Here is an 18,400-nt window from a genome sequence, read left to right on the forward strand (position 1 = left end):
TGATTTATGGTTAGCAGGATTAAGCTACTTGCTCAAAAATACATCGGAGAAAATGTTTCATTGATGGTGAAGTTAAATAAGAAAAAAATCTACACTTAGATAAACATCATCACTAACTATATACACACAGACTTGAGTTCACCCTGTTTTAGGTGGCAATGATCTTTGACAGGACTGTTTGGCTTAGGTATTTATATATATAAAAATTACACTACTTCCTACTACGAAATAGATACACACACACACACGTGTGTATGTATATATATGTGTGGACATATATGTATAAATGTATACACATACACACATGTATCCACTATCATAAACAGGTCAGCTGGTGCCATAAAGGGGATTCAACCGTCCTCTCTCAGCCAATTTGTGATAACAGCTCTATTGGGCTTTCCTGGTTCCAATGATGCTCCCCAGTCTGATTGCCTCCTCTTCCCTGGTCTCTCTTTTTTAGCCACTGTTTTACATTCTGGAGAACAGTTCTGACTCAGAGTGGCTCATACAAGGTGTGCAGGTGTCCGTGCTACTGGGGCCATGAAAGTGGGAGTTTGAGGAAACAAGCGAGAAGCAGACGGCTGACCCTGATAGGCAATTAAGCAGCATGGAGTTCCTGGATGTGGTCAAGGGCCTCACAAACAACACTGCAGAGGGGAAGGACTGCGCACTAATTCTACAAACACAGGAAAGGCATGACTTAGAGGAATTATGAAGGCCTGACGGCCAGTGCACAGTGTCCGGACAGCATCTGCTCAGGGTTTGGCTGCAAGGGGCTGAATTAGTGTGTTTCCTCCAGCACGTGTCCCCCTGTGCTAAATGGGATGTGGGACGTGTGTGTCGGTGAAAGCACATGAGCGCACACCACAAGGTCTATGTGAAAGGGATACTAAAGTTATGGCAGCAAAGTTTAGCTAGGGAATTCAGGATTGAGGAAATTTCAGGACACAATTTGTCCCCGGTGATCACTATCCCCAGGCAAGGCTCTTCCAGGGAGCTAGCCGAATGGATTAACCCCAAGCTTGTTGATTGATTCTCATGCTAATTTAAATAAAAAATAAAATAGAGTAATACTCTACGTCCTCCTCCACCTACCCCATTTACCAGAAAATCCTGTCCTGATTTGTCCAACTGTGTCCTAATCCTCTTTCCAACTTTCTCGTAAACCCATTCCCATCAGGCTTTTGTTCCCATCACACCCCTGAAACAGTTCTTGTTCGAACCATAAGCACCTCTGTGTGGCTACAGCATTGTACAATGTTTGCTCGTCTTACAAGCTTATCAGCAGTATTTGAGATCCTAGACTGCTCCCTCCTTAAAATGCTTTCTTCATGTTGTTCTTGGACACTGCCCTTCTCCCTCACTGGCCACTTATTCTTGCTCTTCTTCGCTGGGTCATCTCATAGCCCTGAGCTCAGGGCCCAGACCTTGCCATCTTCTCTGTCCTCCCACGCTTCCTTGGCTATCTCCTCCTGCCTCATGGCTTTAAAAGCCACCCATGTGCTGAAAAATCTCCAAATGTGTTTTTCCAGACCAGACTTCTCTGCTAACCTCCAGACTTGCAAGTCCACCTGCTGTCTGGACATCTCCACTTGGACGTCTACTGTGGGCATCTCAAACTCAACATGTCCCAGACACAACTCTTTCAACAGGCTTCCCAGTTTCATTAAAAAGCAACTCCATTTCTTCAGTTGTGCAGGTCCAAAATTTTGGAGTCATCCTTAAATCCCTTTTCTCTAATACCTCATACCACATTCAGCCGGCCAACAAATTCCGTTGGCTGTACCTTCAAACTATACCCAGAATCTGATTACTTGTTATCACTTTCACTATGACTCTCCTAGTCTAAAACACTATCTTCCCTCCCCCTGGATGATTGCAATAGACTCGCTGCCTCTCCCTGACCCCTTCAGCCTATTCACACAGCAGCCTTTAAAAATTTCATATCATGTCCCTCCTATATTCAAAACCCTACAATGGTTTCTCATATAATTTCAGATATGATGCTGATCTCAACTCTTATCACTTTCCCTTTCACTCATTTTATTCCAGCCACACTATCCTCCTTGCTGTTTTGGGAACAGTTGTAGAAATAAATGCTCCAACCTCAGGGCCTTTGCACTTGCTGATCCTTCTGTTCAGAATATGCCACCCTAGACATCTATAGGGCCGGCATCTTTCCCTCCTTCATGCCTCTTGAATATGTTGCCTCATCATCGAGATTGCGGCCTTCCTTCCCTGACAAGCAGCAAGCCCCTACCAGCATATCCTGCTGCCATTTTCTTCCACAGCTCTTATGACAATCTGACATCCCATAAGGGCTCAGGAAGGGCATGGCTGTTGTCTCTTTTAGGAAGTTCCAAGTTATTTCAGGCGGTGTACGTTCTGTTCTGTTAGATTCTGCACAGCTTGAGCTAAACCTCAATTTCTGTTGATTTGTTTGCTTTAAGGATTAAAGAAACAATGCTCAAGGTTTATATTGAGATTTTATAACTCTATCTGCTTCCACATTCATAACCTAATTTATTTTTACAGAAGCCCCATATATTAGTTATAAGAAATGTAATCATAGTACTCTTACAGAAAGATTAAAAGCTAAAGATTGCTAAGGTTCAAGGGAGGGAAAGACATGGCAGAGATCACATGCTTTTTTCCCCCAAAATTCCACATCATCCTGTAGATTTTTGTCATAAACAGTTGTAGTTAAAGGAGAAGTTGTCACTTTATCCACAAATCAAAATCTGCTGGTTCAATAGTTTCTAGTTATATCCCTTAAAGAGATTCACATAGTAGCAGAATTTAAGTTTTATAGTCTGAGCGAGTTGTTCCTTCTACCCTTGTTTCAATTTTTTCATGCTCTTTTCAATTCTTTCAATCTTTTTTTTTTTCACATCTTTACTGGAGTATAAATGCTTTACAATGTTGTGTTAGCTCCTGCTGTACAACAAAGTGAATCAGCTATATGTATACATATATCCCCATATCTCCTCCCTCTTGAGCCTCTCTCCCACCCTCCCTATCCCATCGTTCTAGGTGGTCACAAAGCACCGAGCTGATCTCCCTGTGCTATGCAGCTGCTTCCCACTAGCTATCTATTTTACATTTGGTAGTGTATATGTCAGTGCTACTCTCTCACTTCGTCCCAGCTTACCCTTTCCCCTCCCCGTGCCCTCAAGTCCATTCTCTACGTCTGCGTCTCTATGCCTGCCCTGCCACTAGGTTCATCAGTACCGCTTTTTAAAATGTCATATATATGCGTTAGCATACGGTATTTGTTTTTCTCTTTCTGACTTATTTCAATCTGTATGGCAGACTCTAGGTCCAGCTACCTCACTACAAATAACTCAATTTTGTTCCTTTTTATGGCTGAGTAATATTCCATTGTATATATGCGCCACATCTTCTTTATCCATTCATCTGTTCTGTCAACATTTTTAAGATTTTCTTTGCTCCCCTCTGAACTTCAGTGCCCCTTAACTTTCTTACAGCAACTACACACATTCTTTTTTTCAGTAGCTATTATAATTTTCTGGGGATTAGCAAAGCATTAAAACAGACTGAACCTTCAAGATATGATGATAAATACTTCCTTTTCTAAATAATTATCCTTCCACATGTATTTTGTTAATAGCATGAATAAGATGGCAAATAACAAAATAAAGCTTATAAGTTATCTATACACTATACAGTACATGATATTTAAATAGTTAACATTTTTTGCCATAAGGCACATGATATATTGCATAGGTTAAAGTTTGAACATTTTCTTAATGATGATGAGAATTAACTGCAGGGAGAAAATTAGTTTCATGCTGAAATTCAAAATGGCCCATTAGGACAATCACAGCAGAAAGGAGGCAGTCAGTACCCCTTGAACTTGAGCAGCGTCACTGGCAAGCCTGGTCGTCAAGGCTCCCGTGGTGTTTTTAGGGTCATCAAACCAGCTCACATCCTGTGACACAGAAAATGATTTCATTATCTTAAAGCCCGATGCATGAGACCCTCAGCTCGGAGGGCAGTGACAGGGTCAGGTTTATTTATCACTTATCCTCCTGCATTAAGCGTTCAGGATTTGATACTGAATAGACAAGAAAGGGACTTAATAGACAAAGTCATAAATAGACCATTTCATTTGTCAAAGAAATTTTTTGAGTGCCTACTTTGTTCCAAACATAATTTCTAAGTGTTGGATCTATTCAACAGTGAACAAAAAAGACAAAGTCACTGCTTTCATGAAGCCCTAGTCGCTGCTTTCAGATTCTAGTGATGGAAACCACAAATAAATATATACCATGCCTGGTGGTAATAAATGGTAGGAAGAAAAATAGACCGGGGTAAGAAGGAAAAAAAAGTGAGGGAAGGCACTATTTTATAGATTGGGAAGGGGAGAGAGAAGTCCTCTCTCAGGTGACGTTTGAGCAGAGACTTGAATGAAGAGAAGGATTAGAATATCTGAGACAAGAAAGAGAGAGCATGTGCAAAGGCCCCGAGGAAAAGGCATATTTGATCTGTTCACATACAAGCAAGAAAGCTTGTAAGGGCTGCCACCAGTCTTAAAAGCACTTCTGTGGGAATGTGTAAAGCCGCCTCTTCCTCTGGACAGACTTCTATCCTCACTGGGCTCTCCCTCTCCTCCTCTCATACCCGCATGCAATGAACCAACAGGTATAGAGTAGACTGTGTATGGGAGAGGGGGCGAAGCTACAGGAGATGAGGTCTGAGAGGTAGTGGGGACCACATCGTGTGTGACCTTATAGGTAACTGTAAAGATTCCAGATTTGGGGACTTCCCTGGCGGTCCAGTGGTTAGGACTCTGCACTTTCACTGCTAAGGGCCCGGATTCAATCCCTGGTCAGGGAACTAAGATCCCATAAGCTGCGCGGCGCGGACAGAAAAAAAGGAAATAAGGAGTCCAGATTTTACCCTGACAGATATGGGTAGCTTTCAGCAGGTATGGGGCAGAGGGATGTGATTTGACTTTTTATCTTAGAAGAATGATTCTGGCTCTTGGGCGATGAACCCACTGAACTGGGATAAGGATGGAGGCAGCGGGACCAGTTAGGAGGCTGTTGTAATACTAAACAAACTAGAGGAGTCGAGGACGACTCCAAGGTCACTAGCCTGCACAACCGGTAGAATGGAGGTGCCATTTACTGATATGCAGGAGGACTAGGAAAGGAGCAAGCCCTGCGGGGAGGGGAGAGTCAGAAGTTCAATTTTGGAAATATTCAGTATGAAATGCTTAATAGACATTCACATAGAGAAGTCGAATAAACACATAACTGTGGTTCAGGGCAGAATAAACCAATTGGGTTTAAAAAAAAAATCAACAAAAGAAATCTAGATTAAAATTTAGCATTCAACATAAAATAGGATTTTCTTTGGAAAACCACTTACACTTTTCAATACAAAAATACTAGAAAGACTGTGAGTTTGAAGTACCAGTTTATGTCTTACAAAAATAACTATGGTCCTAAGAAGTTACCTCGACGGTTGATTGGCAATGAAAACAGTATCTATCATTTTCCCCAAAAATATTGAAGGAAAAAAACACAGCATTATAATTTCTTAGAGTATGTATCCATTTGCTTTTAAAAATTGTTCAGTGCTTAAGTGCCTTCCCCACTGAAATGTAACTTCCGTGTACTAGGGACCGTTCTGATGTGAAGGCCTTACAATACCTAGTATTATGCCTTGTAAGCAGAAGGCACTTAATGCATGATGGCTGGACTTAATAATTTATGGAGAGGGCATTACACAAATCATCAGCTCACCTTCCAAAGAATAATGGACCTAGGAGTTGGCCTGGGGGCTGGCGGGGCAATGGGGCATTTAGCCCTGGACCAAAGCCTTGAATCTAAATCGAATGTCAGTTATAAATATGGTTTGACTGAAAATCCTAACACAGGGCCCTCCACCAAACAGTGCTCTTTCACTCACTGGCTTCAGTCCCGGCTCTGTCAGTCACAAGCTAGCAATCCCCATAAATATGTCTTCTTTTTAAGTGGCCGGGGTAGGAGTAGGAAAGGACTGAAGAATGAAAGACAGCTGGGAAAATGTGAATGTCATCTAGAAATCAACACAGCCAAGTGAAGCTCCTCAGCCAGGGTTCAAGTACGCCCAGCATATCCGGGGCATCCAGATGCAGCATCATTGTATTAGGGATTTGAAAATGGAAAGTTATAAAGTTACAGGCAAAATCTGCATGATTGTTAAAGAAACTTTCCCCTTCGAACTGGGCTGCTTTGGGTTGCATGTCCAGAATCCCCTTCCCCCTTGCCCAGAAAAACATTCACATCTGTCTGTTGTTAGGGTTCTGAAGGTGTTAAGTGTGAGAGACATTCCATTAAATCATTATCCGCTAGTAACATTGCAGCTGGAATTAATCTATCAGTCTAGCCCCAGCGAAGAACCTGAACAGCAGGGAACGGGCCATGGGGATGACTTTTGATCTGTGGAAAGAAAGGGTACAGAAGGCATTTCCTGGTGGGAAGAAACACAAGTATCCTGGGTTTCCCAGGGGAAAGAAGGAAAGAAAGAGAGGAAAGGGATGAGGAGCATGGAAGATCGCTTCCACCTACTCTGCCTACAGCTGCTGAGACAGAGGCTGGAGGTGAATCTGCCCTGGAGACTCCCATCTGTCTCGCAGGGACTCCAGTCCTTGTGCACACCCACAGGAGACCTCCCAGGGCAGGGCTCTGAGCCTGACCTGGTGGACGGTTCACCAGCATCTCTGATACGTGATTGAGGGAAGATCAATACAGGAGCTCTGAGTAACCTGACAGCCTCCCCACGGCTTCCCCACAGGGCACAGCGGGGAGTTTTGCATATCCCAGGCACAGCCCTCAACAGACATACCTGTCTCAGCATGGATCTGAAAACCATGTATCGGAGCCGCTTGGTGAGGATCTCTCCGGCCTTGCCAAACGTGTAGCCCTGTGAAGAGTAACATGCCCCAAAGGGAAAAGACTTGTCAGAGACCCAGCCGCTGATGACACAACAGGAGGGGGACTTGGTGTCACTGCTAAAGCAGGACACCAGAAAAAGTCAGAAAGCCCGATTGCAAGGCTTGGCTCTCTTTCGGTGACAGTGTACTATGGCGCGTGGCCACACTGCTGGCAGAGCCGGGAGAGTGGAAATCGACACTGCCGCTCCCCAGCCAGCTGGTGGGCCCGTCGGGGATTTATTAGGACGTGGTTTCTCTGTCCCCCGTTCCCCCTCCTGCTTATTTCTCCCCGTGAACCAGGGTCTGTCACTCAGGAAGCTGGGGAGTTGTTCCCAAGGCAGAAGGCACTCTAAACCAGGGGTTTATATTACGTATCATCCAAACCAGAACATTTTTGAGCGTGAGAAGGGGGGCTGTATCATAACTACACCAGGACCCGAGGTGCAACCTGGGAAAACAAAAATATACAGCCACCCCAGCCATAAAAGATACAGACAACAAAGATATCAAATTCTTAGTTTCCAAGTTAAAAAAAAAAAAAGCCAAAGTCTAGGAGCGAAATAGTTGGAAAGGAAGGCTTACTGAGAGAGAATTTTCTGCACTGCCCTTCCCCTTTCCCCAAGGATATAATCTGTGTCTGGGAGGAAAGAAGAGAGTTTTGGGTGAGAAGAAAGTAAGATGTGATTGTACGGCCATGCTGGGCCCTGTCTGGGGAGGAAGGAGGACAGACCCTCATCCCAGTGAGTTTGGGGATACAGGACCAGAAGGAAGCATTGCTCCCCTTTCTATCTGGAGCGCTGGGGAGCGCTGGGGATGAGGCTTGCCACACAATGGCCTGGAGAAAGCAGAGTGGAAATGGCTGGATGGTGTATCAGAAGAGGAGAAGCCCTAGTAACAGCCTAGTGTGTTGGACATTATGGAGAGAGAGGGAAGAAACACGTGCAAAGAGCACTCTTCCACGTGGTCCTGACCAACGAAGACAGGTGGGACCATGTAACGGAAGGCCACCAGCCCCTCTGGTCACCAACATGAGGCAGTGGGGCAGGGGAGGTGCACAGACCACCCCCCTCTGCCCAGTGCTGTAATGCTGCATAACCCTTCTGCGAAAACAGACACCAATCCAGGGAGAAGGGGGAGAGGGAGAAACCCTGGATTAACTGAGTTGACGCCTGAAGTTACCAAAATGATTAACTTTACTTGGAAAGGACCAGATGAAGGTTTCTGCTATGAGACTGAATGAACTCTGAACTATCTTGCCCACTACAGGAATATTACTGTTGTTATTCTGTTGAGAACTTTCATTGTTAAGTACTTCACAAACACTGTAAGGCCTCAGGACAAACCCATAATCACCACTTTACAGAAGAAATGGAGGTTTAGAGAGGCTGGTAAATTGCCAGAGGCTACAGTTCTAAGGTGGCAGAGTTGGAATCTGAATCTTCGTCTAAGAGAATCTTAACCAGAATGAGAACCCAGAGCCTGGGATTTAACCCCACAGTCAGCTCCTTCCTTGCATTTCTAAATGAGGAGTTGGCATTCTGGCATTCTAACATCACCATTAGGCACTGTGCCACCTCTGCACTTCTGAGGTCCTGGGAGTCAGAGCCTTTGTTTTCACCTTGGTTTGCCAAGCAAACCAGGCTCCAGTTTCTCTGAGCATCATTATGTTACAAAGGTACCACCACTTTAACTGCCTTTGCTTCACCAATTCAAATCTCCAGCTCAAAGCCTACCTCCCTCCAAACTTCTTAACCAACTGCACCCTCAGCAATCTCTACCTTCTCCCAACTCCTATGGTATTAATAGTTGGTAAGGCAATCTCGCATAGAATTAGAGTGTCACATTTATTCTAGTATGATCAAATTCCCCAAAGAGACTTGAAGTACTCAGTAACAAAAGAGTCCAGAGCTTTGGACCTCCTATCATGTCCAGAAAAGTGTTGTCTGTTCAAAATATGAATACATGCTTACACCATGTAAAATAAAGAGACCTATTGAGAGTTCTATCTTTAAAAATTACATGTGACTAATCATTCATTCATTTAATAAGTGATTGTGTTTACAACTGCCTCACACAGACCTAGGAACTTAGTCTTATCATCTCTTTTAATCATCAAACATCAGCTACCATTATCCCCATTTTACAGATGAGGAAACTGAGGCTTACACAGTTTAAGTTACTTACTTGCCCAAGGTCACAAAATTAGCAACTGGAGTAACTCATACTTGACCGTAAGCCTGACACCAAAGCCTATACTGTCTTACCATGCTGAGCTTTTTAGAGCACTTAATTCCTTGCAATTTCATCTCAGCCAAATGATTTGCAACTTGTAAAATCTGACTCTTTACAAATGTTTCCTACAGTTTTTGTTTGAAGACTGACATTTTTCCATCATTAAAAGCGTTCCTTCTCCTTTAGCAAAAGATAAATGATAAACTCTTCAAACATTTTTAAAATCAGTGTAACTGGCTTATGGGGTTCTGGGTTTTGTTGTTGCTTTTAGAACACTGGAAGACATTTCTTTAAGTATTTAAACTGACTGGCAGTACTTATATCCAAACATATGTCCAAGGCTCCCCTAAATCCCATTTTTTAGAGCCTAGTGTCAGCAACAAATTGGTACTTGCCATCTACCTCTACAAGGATTAAATCCTGCTGCAGCTGCTGACTTTCAACACCCCCTGAAAGGAGTTCAGGGTGGAGAGCAGAAAGGAGGCACTCTGTGCTCTGGGAAAAACTGGCAGAACAGGTCTTCAAATAGATATTTTCAGGAGCCAATTTTATGAGCCCAATTCTTGTATCTCCTCATATCTAGAAAAGCACTAAAATCCTTCATGGTGACAACTGCTCCTCGTGACTAGCAGAAACCTGCAAAAAAATATGTGCTTGATTGCAATGTACTCCCCCTTCACCAAAATCACATATATACTGACCTTCCCCTCTCCCTCCTAGGAGCAGTTTCTCCAAGCTATCTGAGATGCTGTCTCCCTGGCTGCAGTCCTCATTTTGCCCCAAATATAACTTAACATATGGGACTTCCCTGGTGGTGCAGTGGTTAAGAATCTGCCTGCCAATGCAGGGGACACGGGTTCAAGCCCTGGTCCGGGAAGATCCCACATGCCACGGAGCAACTAAGCCTGTGCACCACAACTACTGAGCCTGCACTCTAGAGTCCACGAGCCACAACTACTGAGCCCGCGTGCCACTACTGAAGCCTGCGCGCCTAGAGCCCGTGCTCCACAACAAGAGAAGCCACCACAATGAGAAGCCCACGCACCGCAACAAAGAGTAGCCCCCGCTCGATGCAACTAGAGAAAGCCCATGCACAGCAACAAAGACCCAATGTAGCCAAAAAAACTTAACTCGCAACTCTCACATTGTGCATTTTTTTAAGTCAACACCAGCTTTCATTTCCAATCACCAGATTAGATCAAATACTCTCTGCTCCCTCTGACTTCATTAACATTTCCAGTTGGGGGAGGAGAAGGTGGGAAGGAAGTAAGCAAGGGAGCCAGAGGAAGCAAAACATCTTTGTTTTAAAAATGTCAAAGAAACTGGCTGCTAACAGCCCAGCAACCAGAGGAGCAATTCTACTAAAAAGCAAGTTATTACACAGATGTTTAATAAATTCCCCCAGTTGAACAATGGTACATTTCTCAAAGTGAAAATGTAGACACTTACCTGAAGGAAAAACGTAATAAAAGAAATAATTCCAAGGATTAGAAACAAGAGTGAAAACAAGTTACTATTTTGTCGTTTGGTTTCAGGATCGTCATCTCTGGTAAAAACCTGTCAAGAAAATATTTAAAGGGTTTTCAGTACCACTGAAGAAATCATTCAAAGTCTGACCCGTTTTGCATCTAGCAGAGTATTCGGTCGGGGTCAAGGGAGCCTTAGTATGTGGAGATCAGGCTGGTTTCCCTAAAGGGGGACATATTCTGCCTTCCCTGGGGACCAAGAGTGGGTCTGTCATTCATCAATCTATCCAGCTCTTTGTCTGCTCATATTCCTTCTTGGAGTAACGAGTGCCACAAGGGAGCGCCACACCCACCACAGCAGAATTGGGAACAAATACTCTCTTCTTCCTTTGATGGGAAACTACGCTGTATGGTCATCTGTTGTTTTACAAGTTGGACATTTCGAACTGTCCCAAGGTGTCTGGAGACACATCTGCTGATGTGGTTTTGGTGAACCCAGGAAAGGTGCTCAGGCCTCTCCAAAGAAAGGAGGTTCCTTGAGCCAGCCTCTGTAGGATGGCCAGTTAGATAGCCAGTGGGGAACTGCAGCCAGCTGACCTAGAACCACATGTGAAGACCTGGGTTAGAAGAGCTTACAGGATGCCCTGGGCTTGAAGAACAGAGAATAACCATGCCACAGGGAAAGAAAATCACCCCCCTTCACAGTGGGCCAAAATCAGTCTTGTGAGAGCCATATTCCTAAGCCAACCCAGACAACTTTATCCCTTATAAAGGGAAAAAAAAAAAGCTTTTTGGAAGAAGTTAAATTAATTTTTCTTGATTAGTCATTCCAACAAAAATAAGAGCTAACAATCAGTGAGCTCTTACTCTATACCAGACGTTATTCTAAACAAACTCACGTATACTATCCTTTACCCTCACAACTACCTCCTGAGGTTTGTTATCATCACCATTCTACATAGAGGGAAACTGAAGCACAGAGAAGTTAATTAACTTGTTCAAGGTAACACAGCCACCAAGTGATGACCCAAGGCTATACCCCCAAGCAATCTAACTCAGAGCCCACAATCCTAAACTCGGTGTTACAAACCTTCAATGAGGCAGAGAGCTTGTTGCCTACCCAATATCTAGGAGCTAATGTGTCTGCCTTGGACCACCTGTTTCCAGGTCTGTTGTTACACGAGGAATGAGGAAAACATAAAATTTGTAAGTTTTTGTTATACACAGCCAAACCTATTCCTAACTAATCCAATTCCTTTTTTTCCCCTGATGATGCCACTGTCTACCCCTGTGCCTGCAAGACCAGTGTTAGAACAGGGACTGGCCCCAGCCAATCTATGGCGGCTACGGAACACAACCATGATCCTTTGCTTCTGAAATGGTTACTTGTGCACTACAATGGCAAGGTTGAGGATTTGCAACAGAGACCATTTGGCCTGCACAGCCTAAAATATCTACTCTCTTAGCGTTTATAGACAAAGTTTGCTAACCCCTGGCCTAGAACATATGCTCCATGTAATCAGACACTTCCTCTCTTTCCTGGTACTTTTTCAGCACCTAGAACAGTACGTGGCACAAAGCAGACACTGAAGATATTCCTTGAAGGACTACATCAAACATGTGAACGTCAACCTGAAATAAGTTAGCCAGGCATAGGTGGACCAGCATATTTATGTATCTTATAGTATAATCAAAAGTTAGCGTTTGGTCTATATTTTGTGTAGTGATCCATCTCTTTCTCTACAATGTTTCTAGCAGTTATGACAAAGGTGTCCTCAGCTTAATGTCTGCACATCTGCCATTAACAGAGGGCACTCCTGCCTGGATTGTAACTTTTTTGTTGAAAATGCCAAAATGAAAAGCAGGTGCCACCAGCATCTGTCAGCCTCAATCTTTTGGAAGCCATCCCATTTGTTTTCATCTTAACACGTGGGACGGACATCTCACAGAGGCCAAGCGCTCGGCCTGCTCACGTCCTGACAAGCACATGAGTCAGAGAGCAGCTCTCTCTTGAGCCGGTGTGATGAACATACGAGGAACTCTCTTCGCACCCTGGTGATAGGACAGTTCCTGAGGTTGACTCAGAGTCCAATGATGGCAGGTATGGGACAGTCACCTAGTCAGTTTCTTGGACTATTTTTCAGGGATCTCGTTCCCAGGGCCCTAGGATAGAAACCAACTGCCACGACAAAGGAAGCTTTGAACAATTAGTTTTCCTATCACAAACAAGACTTCTATTCCTACATCTACAAGCTGCTTAGTGTCATATGAAGGTGAGCTGCATATTTTTGTGGTTTCTATATAAAGTTACAAATACAAACAGTTCATTCTTTAGTCAGGACTCACAAGTAAATCTCCAAAATGGACATAAACACTTACCCCTATAATCCTTGAAAATATTACTGAAAATGCTGGTTGCAGACCTCCATTTATAATGGCACAAAATATACCAACCACAAAATAAGGCCATTCAGTTACATTCAGCTTCAGAATCCTCCAAAAGGAAACTGGAGGTACATTTTCATCCTGGAGAACACAAAATAATACAACAAACTGGTCAGGAAAAGAACTGACACATAACTGATTTCATTGATGTACAGTTCTTCTGTATGCACAAAAATTTTTAAATGAATATATCTTATACCTACTTCCTTATCAATTGATGGCTATTTACCTTTAAAAAAAAAAAAGTGCTGACAGATTCTGTTATATTGTTCCTTTGTTTCTTAAGAAATAATGATTCCATAAACATTTAAGTCTGACCTGACAGTTGGAACGTGACAACTATATTTATAAGTAAGGAAAAAAGAACAGAAATGTTTGTATTTGAAGACCCACTATAACCTATCTCTTTACGTTATAAATTCTAATTCTAAAATTCTTGTCCTATAAATTCCAACTTGAGTCTAAAATGTTGAGATTTGGATTTGTGGAACAGGCTAGGGGATAGGACAGGAGGATTCTGGATAAGCATTTCTTGTTCCCACTCATATCCCAGCCTTAGCCCACTGGTGAAGACATAAGTCCGCAGCCTCCTCCGTACCAAAGTCTCTTCTGTACTAAGCTTTCTGTTTTGGCTTTGTGGTCCATGGATACTCTTGCGAGTTGATTTTCTTCTTATTAGACTGGATCCTAAATCTTTGGGGGACATGTCCAAGGCATCAATTTCACTTTTGGATCCACCAGCTGCATTTTCTAATTCAATTTCATTTCCTTTTGTCTAAAATAAACAAGAAATATTCATAAGCTGGTTAGGCTCAGTTAACCAACAAAAACTAATCGCTTAACAGCAAATATCAAGGAAAATGGCAATTTAAGTCTTCATAGGAAAAGGATAAAGTTAAACTGCTATTTTCTGGTGTGATTATATTTGAAAGTTAAAACCACTAAATGAGTATTCCCATAAAATATGCTGAAACAACATGGCATCCATTCCATGTATCTAGTCACATCCTTTTTGTGGGTGTTTTTGGCTCAATCATATTTGCTTTGGACCAGTGTTATCAACAGAAATACGGTGCAAACCATATTGTGAGCCACAATTTTTTTCAGTAGCCATGTTAAAAAAAGTAAGAGAGGTAAAATCAATTTTAATTATATATTTTACCTAACCTAATGTATCCAAGGTATTAGATCAACATGTAATCAGTGTAAAGACTTTTTGAGATATCCTGCTTTTTTTTTTTTTTTCTTTTTTTTTGGTGGACTAAGTCTAAGTCTTTGGACTCTGGTATGCACTTTCAGCTTACAAACACTTCAATTCAGATTAACCACCGCTGAAGTGCTCAATAACCACATGTGGCTAGTGGCTACTTGAGTGGATAGCTCACTTTTAAGCCTTTTTTAACTTTACTTTTCTCTAATTATCCTTCTTTATTTTCCCTCCTTTCAAGAGAAAGAAAAAACCTCTAAAACACTGGTCAGATCCTGAATCCCCCCGCTTCCCACCCAAGTATTTTTTCCCTCTTCTCAAGATAATCAACGGTAACATTTATTTATAGCACTGAACACAGCAAAATCAGCTTATGCCTAACATACTGTGCTTTAGGAAAATGCTAGAGTTAGACTATACCTGCATTGTGACAAGTTTGAAGTAAATGCCTTTCTCCTTCATGAGTTCATCATGACTGCCTTTCTCCACAGTGACTCCATCATCAAGACCAGCAATGACATCAGCATTACGAACTGTGGACAAACGATGCGCGATCACAATGGTGGTCCGGCCTTCTCTGGCCTGAAGAGAGAAAAATTTGGTTTTGGAATACATGAACAATTATATGGAAAAACTCATTAATTCAATTTATATTTACTGACCACCAATGCCCTTGGACATTGCAAAACGGTGTAAGCTATATAAGATAGTCTCCTCCTTCAGTAAATGTACAGTTAGTGGTTTAAAATGATGTTCTATTATAACTATAAACACAAATATGATAGTCTCATATTAATATTATGTAAGCCTCTAAGTATTTTACTCAACCTCTCGTAGCCTGTTTATAGTAATAATCAGGGGCTTATACAAAGTAAAACACCCTACAGCCCAAGAATTGGTCAATCAGAGCAGGTACAGGCCAGTTGCTATACTGGTGCATACGAGCTAGCATCAGTCCTGGGAATCACCATGTCCTATCTCACAGGACATTTGGATGATCAAGACAAATAATAAATGTGAAGCAACAAAGTGCAGACTTCAGCGTTACATGATCTGAACTCAAATCTTAGTTCTGCCATTTATGAATTCCAGGATTTTATACAAATCTTTTAACCTGTGTGAGGCTCAACTTATTCATCTATAAAATGGGGATAATAATATAGTGCTAATTTTTAGAGTAGTTGTGATAACTAAACACAATAATGCACAGGAAGCACTGTGACGTACACAGTAAATGCTTAATAAATGATGCTTATTCCTAGGGAGAAGCATTATGGAAAAACTGAAGAGCTATGTAAATGTTTTAAATGCCCAATCTCATTTTTATTTTCACATGGAACAGAGAACTAGAACTCGCCCGAGATTTCTTTAACCTTTGTAACTTTCCCAGTGCTTATAATGTTTGTTACTCTACATTTCTCTCTGGGAACTAGCAATAAAATTCTCAAAACAAACTAACCAAAAAAAGTTATCAGGATGAGTATGAAAAAGAGAAGTGAAAAACTCCGAGAAGAAAAAAAAAAATACATGTCAGAAAAATACTCTCTAGGTGGTAGCAACTAGAAAGTAGAGAAGACAACGTATCAGCTCCATGGATGTTTTCAAAAGTTGGGGATGTGGTATTCCCCCCCAAAATGTGCATGCTAAAGAAAAGGTATTTTTAAATGCAACCTTTCTAAATTCATTTTATTTATAATTTAATACATAGTGCCATGGTAGAATTATAAGAAAATACAGATGTGAAACTATAGATAAGCAAAGTGAAGGGGGAAAACGCAGCCATAATCCCACCTCTTTCTATTTTGGTTCACAGAAGTTTCAGTGACCTGCTTTTTCTTCTCTCAACAATCTATTACTCACTCTGACAGGATGTTTAGAGAAACAGCGTTGTTTTGTTATTACAGAGAGGAGGAACTGGAGCAAATATGAGTTCATCTTTGAATTCTACTGGGACACTTCAACTCGGAGCACTTACGGGTTAAAAGGTTTCCCCGTTCCTTGTCCTCACAGAGCTGGCCTGGTTACCATCATACACCAGAGACCAAGCACACAGTGCCTGGCACAGCACGAGCACTCAAGTCCAAACTGGTGAATGAGTCACACAGACTCGAGAACTGCTGGAAGGTCAAACTCTGTTGATGGTCAAGGACATTTCATGGCCCAGGTAAGTTTCCAACATCGGCAGGGCGCTTTCCTGAAGATAAGAGGTTTCCCACAGAGTCTTCAATAGGCATCTAACATCTTGGAAACTGTAAACCTTCCTCTCGCTGACAACAGCAAAACCTCACAAAACCTAAATAACAGGGTCATTGCTAAGGCTAATAAGTTTTCAAGATCACAACGAAGACCAATTTTCATCTGAGTCTTTATTTCTCATTGTTCAATTTTAGAAATTTGCAAGTAGGGACTTCCCTGATGGCGCAGCGGTTAACAATCCACCTGCCAACACAGGGGACACGGGTTCGAGCCCTGGTCTGGGAAGATCCCACATGCCGCAGAGTAACTAAGCCTGTGCACCACGACTACTGAGCCCGCGTGCCCCAACTACTGAAACCCACGCGCCTAGAGCCCGTGCTCTGCATCAGGAGAAGCCGCCACAATGAGAAGCCCACGCACCACAACAAAGAGTAGCCCCCGCTCGCCGCAACTAGAGAAAGCCCATGCACAGCAATGAGGACCCAATGCAGCCAAAAATAAAGAAAAAAAAAAAAATTTGCAAGTATCTTTCAATGAAAGCTTATTCATCTCTACCTAAAAAAATACCAGAGAAATAAAGAGAAGTTAAACAAACAGACCCAAAGATGCCTGATGGTTTTAATAGCTTAAAGAATCACTTTAGAAGACATTTTTTTTTAATATTAAGAAGAATTAACAATGGAATGCTCCTGTGCTTATAAATCAGCTAGGTTTGAAATGAGGTTCACCCACCTTATCCAGGGCCACCTGAACCACCGCTTCACTCTCAGTGTCCAGCGCTGAGGTGGCCTCATCCAGCAGGAGGATCTTGGGGTTGCGAACCAGGGCCCGAGCGATGGCGATCCTCTGCTTCTGTCCACCACTCAGCTGGGCCCCTCTCTCTCCAACCAGGGTGTCAAATTTCTACAACACAGAAACCACAGGAGGATTAAGCAACAGAATAAGCTATCTCAGCTCAGATTTTAAGATGGCAAGCAGGGACTTCCCTGGTGGTGCAGTGGTTAAGAATCCACAGGCCAATGCAGGAGACCCAGGTTCGAGCCCTGGTCCGGGAAGATCCCACATGCCACGGAGCAACTAAGCCTGTGCGCCACAAGTACTGAGCCTGCGCTCTAGAGCCCACGAGCCACAACTACTGAGCCCACGTGCCACAACTACTGCAGCCCACGTGCCAAGAGCCTGTGTTCCACAACAAAGAGAAGCCACTGCAATGAGAAGCCCGCACACTGCAACAAAGAGTAGCCCCCACTCGCCGCAACTAGAGAAAGCCCACGCACAGCAAGGAAGACCCAACGCAGCCAAAAAATAAATAAATAAATAAATTTGTTTAAAAAAAAAAAAAAAAGATGGCAAGCAATCCCATAAACAACCCAAGCTTCACAGGCAGTATGGTCCAGTTCCTTAAACTTAGTAATAACCAACCCTAATTAAAAAAAATATGTACGTCTACTACTAGTTGATGCTGCTAGAGCTTTAAAATCTGAAGTCATCTTGACTTCCCTTCTTAGGAGGTTCCTCCAGTTTATAGTCATTTCCTAACTTCCTATGCATCAGGCCAGCATTTTATAACCCTCTAGCATGACAAAGATCGAGAAGGACTTACATTAGGCAGTTTCATGATGAAGTCATAGGCGCTGGCTTCCTTCACAGCTTTCTCAATCTCATCCATGGTTACATTTTCACGGCCGTAGCGAATGTTCTCAGCTATCGTGGTAGCAAACAACACAGGTTCCTGACTCACCACACCGATAATTTCCCGCAGATACCTTACGTTGATGGTCCTGATGTCCTGTCCGTCAATACTGATCTGAAATAAAAAGTGGGTGTGATATTCACACACTGCAGACTTGTGACGTATGATCTGCAAAGGTAACTCAGTGCCGCAGCACCTAGTTCAGCAAGAGTCAT

The 18,400-nt window shown here is 42.7% G+C and overlaps 1 protein-coding gene across 2 annotated transcripts in view; it reads right to left on the reverse strand.

The window, feature by feature from the left end:
- The window catches only part of ABCB1 (ATP binding cassette subfamily B member 1), a 105,604-nt gene that overhangs the window by 25,891 nt on the left and 61,313 nt on the right, over positions 1 to 18,400 (reverse strand). Inside the window, exons 13-20 of one of the 2 annotated variants that reach the window (XM_061198499.1) lie at positions 18,096 to 18,299; positions 17,225 to 17,395; positions 14,717 to 14,878; positions 13,688 to 13,864; positions 13,024 to 13,170; positions 10,628 to 10,735; positions 6,859 to 6,936; positions 3,869 to 3,952 (exon numbers count right to left, since the gene is read on the reverse strand). In XM_061198499.1, the coding sequence (XP_061054482.1) occupies positions 3,869 to 3,952; positions 6,859 to 6,936; positions 10,628 to 10,735; positions 13,024 to 13,170; positions 13,688 to 13,864; positions 14,717 to 14,878; positions 17,225 to 17,395; positions 18,096 to 18,299 (1,131 nt within the window). Of the gene's footprint in view, positions 1 to 3,868; positions 3,953 to 6,858; positions 6,937 to 10,627; positions 10,736 to 13,023; positions 13,171 to 13,687; positions 13,865 to 14,716; positions 14,879 to 16,355; positions 16,590 to 17,224; positions 17,396 to 18,095; positions 18,300 to 18,400 lie in introns of those variants that run through there. The other variant, XM_061198500.1, reaches the window with a different exon arrangement.

This window comes from Eubalaena glacialis, chromosome 8, assembly GCF_028564815.1.
Source record: "Eubalaena glacialis isolate mEubGla1 chromosome 8, mEubGla1.1.hap2.+ XY, whole genome shotgun sequence".
Classification (NCBI taxonomy): domain Eukaryota; kingdom Metazoa; phylum Chordata; class Mammalia; order Artiodactyla; family Balaenidae; genus Eubalaena; species Eubalaena glacialis.